Raw genomic sequence first — 4,283 nt, forward strand, 5'->3', positions numbered from 1 at the left:
GTAGAGTTGGGGTTTCACCATGTTGGCCAGGCTGGTCTCGAACTCCTGACCTCATGTGATCCACCCGCCTCGGCTCCATGAAGTGCTAGGATTATAGGTGTGAGCCACTGTGCCTGGCCTTGTAATACATTTTAATATTAAGTGTCCACCATCTCCATCCTACAGTGAACATGAGTCCTATGTCACATGCATGTTCTTTCAATACACGTGTCAGGACTGCCTTCATGAATATTCATAGCTCTCCCTGTAACCTGTTGAATATGTATGTTTAGCCAACCCCTTCAGCATATAGCTCCTGCCCCAACCTCTCCTCCTTAGAAGTGCCTATCTCCTGATCACAAGGTCAGGAGATCGAGACCATCCTGGCTAACATGGTGAAACCCCATCTCCACTAAAAATACAAAAAAAATTAGCTGTGCGTGGTGGCGGGTGCCTGTAGTCCCAGCTACTCGGGAGGCTGAGGTAGAAGAATGGCGTGAACCGGGAGGCGGAGCTTGCAGTGAGCTGAGATCGCGCCACTGCACTCCAACCTGGGCAACAGAGCGAGACTCCATCTCAAAAAAAAAAAAAAAAAAAAAAAAGAAGTGCCTGTCTCTGGTCTCTGCCAGAGGCTATGCTTTTGAAAGTGGTGGATGGCCACCCTGCAGGTTGTAACTCTTTATGAAAAATAAAGTTGCCACTGTGGCTCACACCTGTAATCACCCAGCACTTTGGGAGGCCAAGGCAGGTGGATCACCTGAGGTCAGGATTTCAAGACCAGCCTGGCCACATGGTGAAACCCCATCTCTACTAAAAATGCAAAATGAGCTGAGTGCAATGGTACACGCCTGTAATCCCAGCTACTCAGGAGGCGGAGGCAGGAGAATCACTTGAAGCTGGGAGGCAGAAGTTGCAGTGAGCTGAGATTGTGCCACTGCACTCCAGCCTCGGCAACAGAGTGAGACTTTGTTTCAAAGGAAAAAAAAAAAAAAAAAGAAAGAAAGTCAGGGGATGGGAGGAGAGCTTCAGGAAGAATAGCTAATGGATGCTGGGCTTAATACCTAGGTGATGGGTTGATCTCTGCAACAAACAACCAAAGCACGTGTGTATCTGTGTAACAAACCTGCATATCCTACATATGGGCCCCTGAACTTAAAATACAAGTTGAAGGAAAAAAAAAAAAGAAAATCTTGTCGGGCATAGTGGCTCACACCTATAATCCCAGCACTTTGGGAGGCTGAGGAGGGAGGATGGCTTGAGACCAGGAGTTCAAGACCAGCCTGGGCAACATAGCAAGACCCTGTCTCTACAAAAAAAAAATGTAAAAATTGGCCAGGTTACATCTGTAGTCCCAGCTACTTGGGAGGCTGAGGCAGAAGGATGGCTTGAGCCCAGGAGGTTAAGAGCGCAGTGAGCTGTGATTGCACCACTGCACTCCAGCCTGAACGACAGAGCAAGACCCTATCTCAAAAAAAAAAAAAAAAAAAAAAAAAGAAAGAAAGAAAAGAAAGAAAAAAAGAAAGGAAAGAAGAAAGAAAAAGTATCTTTTCCAAATTTGTGAATTGTGTGATTTTTCAGTTAACCAGCTCTCAGGACTGGGGCCAGTCAGGCTACTGAGTCCTGGCCACCAGAGTGGTGAGGTGTTGGGGAGGCAGAGGTGGCGCTTGTCTCTGTCCAGGGGTGGCCTGGCTGAGGTTCGGCTGGTCTGCGAGCATCAGTTTCCCCACCTCCATGGTGGTGCAGTGTGGAGAACCATAGGAGCCTGGTGCAGGCACCCCTCTGTGCACTGTCCAATGGTCCCCTCCCCCACGTAGAACCATGGAATCAGGCCACTGTCCGCCTCTTCTTTAATCTTGAACTGGAGGATATACAGGTTGAGCGGGTGGGAGAGTGGCCCCAGGCAAGAGGCCTGAGGAGGGATAGAGAGGCCCGTTCAGGGCCACCAGGGGCTCTGGGAAAGGGGGTCAGGGACGGGGCTCAGCCTCCCATCTGCCCAGCTGGTCCCTGCCACCTCTTCCACTCTCAGCTGGACTCCCCTGCCAGGGGTCCAGATCCTGCCGGAGTACTTGGTCCCCCAGCCATGTCCGGCCTGGACATAGGACCCATGGTGGGGCCGGACTTCAGCTCTGGGCAGAGCAGTGTCTCAGTAGCCTGCGGCCTCCCCACCCTTCCTCAGGTCCGAGACGGCATACACACAGGCCCCCTCCTGGGACACGGCCTGGACCACGTTCAAGAAGAAGGGCCTCTGGGTCTGGTTCTGGCCACGGTCTTGGAGTCCCCTCTGTACCTCCTGGAGAGGAGAGAAAGCAGGTTCACAGGGGAGGGCAGCTCAGCCCATCTCCCGAAGGGAGGGGCCTCTGCAAGAAATGAAAAAAATGATCAAAAGGCAAGACTGAGAAGAAGAGGGCCTGAAGACACAGGAAGAGGGGAGGACCTGATGGGAGCATGGAAGAGATCTAAAGGCCCATAGAGGACAAGGTCAGCCTCCAGGGACTATGTATGAAGGACACCACCCAGGCCTGAAGACCTCCAGATGCAGGTTCATGTCTGTTCTGGATCCAAGGACACCAGGGCCTTGAAGTACAAATCTGAGTTCAGGGGGCCTTCGATGAAGGACATGGCTTCTCAAGATTTAGACACTGAGGCCAGACACAGTGGCTCACACCTGTAATCCCAACACTTTGGGAGGCTGAGGAAGGAGGATCACTTGAGGCCAGGAGTTTGAGATCAGCCTGGGCAATACAGAAAGATCCTGTTTCTCCGAAAAAAAAAAAAAAGGCAGGCATAGTGGCACATACCTACAGTGTTAGCCACTTGGGAGCCAAGGTGGGAGGATCACTTGAGGCCAGGAGTTTGAGAGCAGCCAGGGCAACAACAAAGCAAGACACCGTCTCTACAAGAAAATCAAAAATTGGGCTGGGCCCGGTGGCTCACACCTGTAATCCCAGCACTTTTGGAGGCTGAGGCAGGAGGATCTTTTGAGCTCAGGAGTTCAAGACCAGCCTGGGCAACATAGCGAGATCACGTCTTTATTAAAAAAGAAAAGAAAAGAAAAAAAAATTAGTCGGGTGTGGTGGCCCTGTGCTTGTAGTCCCAGCTACTCAGGAGGCTGAAGCAGGAGGATCCCTTGAGGCCAGGAGTTTGAGGCTACAGTGAGCCTTGATCGTGACACTGCACTCCAGCCTGGGCAAAAGAGCAAGACTGAAACCACCTTTGCAAAATTATGACTGAGACAGTGAGAGATCTCACTTAATCAACTCCATCTTGCTTCTAACCTCCCAGTTGTCCTTGTTCATTCCTGGGTGTAGGCTGAACTAACTTTGACAGAAACTTAGTTGATAGTTTAAAACAAAGACGGTAACAGCCCTTTCCCAAAGCAGACCTCCTTCTTGTCTGGGCACTAGATTGCCTTCATAGGACTCACATTAGCCACAAGATTAGAAATTACGGTTTAGGAGTCACGCAGCTGAAGGCTACAAGATTCTGACCCTCCCTAAACTGCTCCTAAGATCAGTGTTGGAGATACTTTGCAGACCCTGCACTTGATGGATCAGCTGGCACCATCCAGATGGATTAACTGGCTCATCTGATCTTGTGGCCCCCACCCAGGAACTGACTCAGCTCAAGAAGACAGTTTCAACTCCCTAAGATTCTACGATTTCCCGGTTTGTGTGTGTGTGTGTCTGTTTTTGAGATGGAGTCCTGCTCTGTCACCCATGCTGGCATGCAATGGCATGATCTTGGCTCACTGCAACTTCCCCTTCCAGATTCAAGTGATTCTCTTGCCTCAGCCTCCCCAGTAGCTGGGATTACAGACGCCTGCCACTATGCCCAGCTAATTTTTGTATTTTTAGTAGAGACAGGTTTTCGCCATGTTGGCCAGGCTGGTCTCCCGACCTCAGGTGATCCACCCACCTCAGCCTCCCAAAGTGCTGGGATTACAGGCGTGAGCCACCGGGCCCAGCCAACTCCCTGTGATTTCATCCCTGACCAGTCAGCACTCCTGGCTCATTGGCTTCCCCCAACCCACCAAGCTGTCCTTAAAAACACTGCACCCTAGGCCGGGCGCGGTGGCTCAAGCCTGTAATCCCAGCACTTTGGGAGGCCGAGGCGGGCGGATCACGAGGTCAGGAGATCGAGACCATCCTGGCTAACATGGTGAAACCCCGTCTCTACTAAAAATACAAAAAACTAGCCGGGCGTGGTGGCGGGCGCCTGTAGTCCCAGCTACTCGGAGGCTGAGGCAGGAGAATGGCCTGAACCTGGGAGGCGGAGCTTGCAGTGAGCCGAGATCGCGCCACTGC

At 51.6% G+C, this 4,283-nt stretch overlaps 1 protein-coding gene across 2 annotated transcripts in view; it reads right to left on the minus strand.

The window, feature by feature from the left end:
- Positions 1 to 1,803: 1,803 nt before the first annotated feature.
- GGT5 (gamma-glutamyltransferase 5) overlaps positions 1,804 to 4,283 on the minus strand; it is a 245,990-nt gene continuing 243,510 nt past the window's right edge. For both annotated transcript variants that reach the window (XM_025398436.1, XM_025398437.1), the window contains one exon: positions 1,804 to 2,269. In XM_025398436.1, the coding sequence (XP_025254221.1) occupies positions 2,123 to 2,269 (147 nt within the window). In that variant the 3' untranslated portion in view covers positions 1,804 to 2,122. The remainder of the gene's footprint in view (positions 2,270 to 4,283) is intronic.

The sequence above is a fragment of the Theropithecus gelada genome, chromosome 10 (assembly GCF_003255815.1).
Source record: "Theropithecus gelada isolate Dixy chromosome 10, Tgel_1.0, whole genome shotgun sequence".
Taxonomy (NCBI): Eukaryota; Metazoa; Chordata; class Mammalia; order Primates; family Cercopithecidae; genus Theropithecus; species Theropithecus gelada.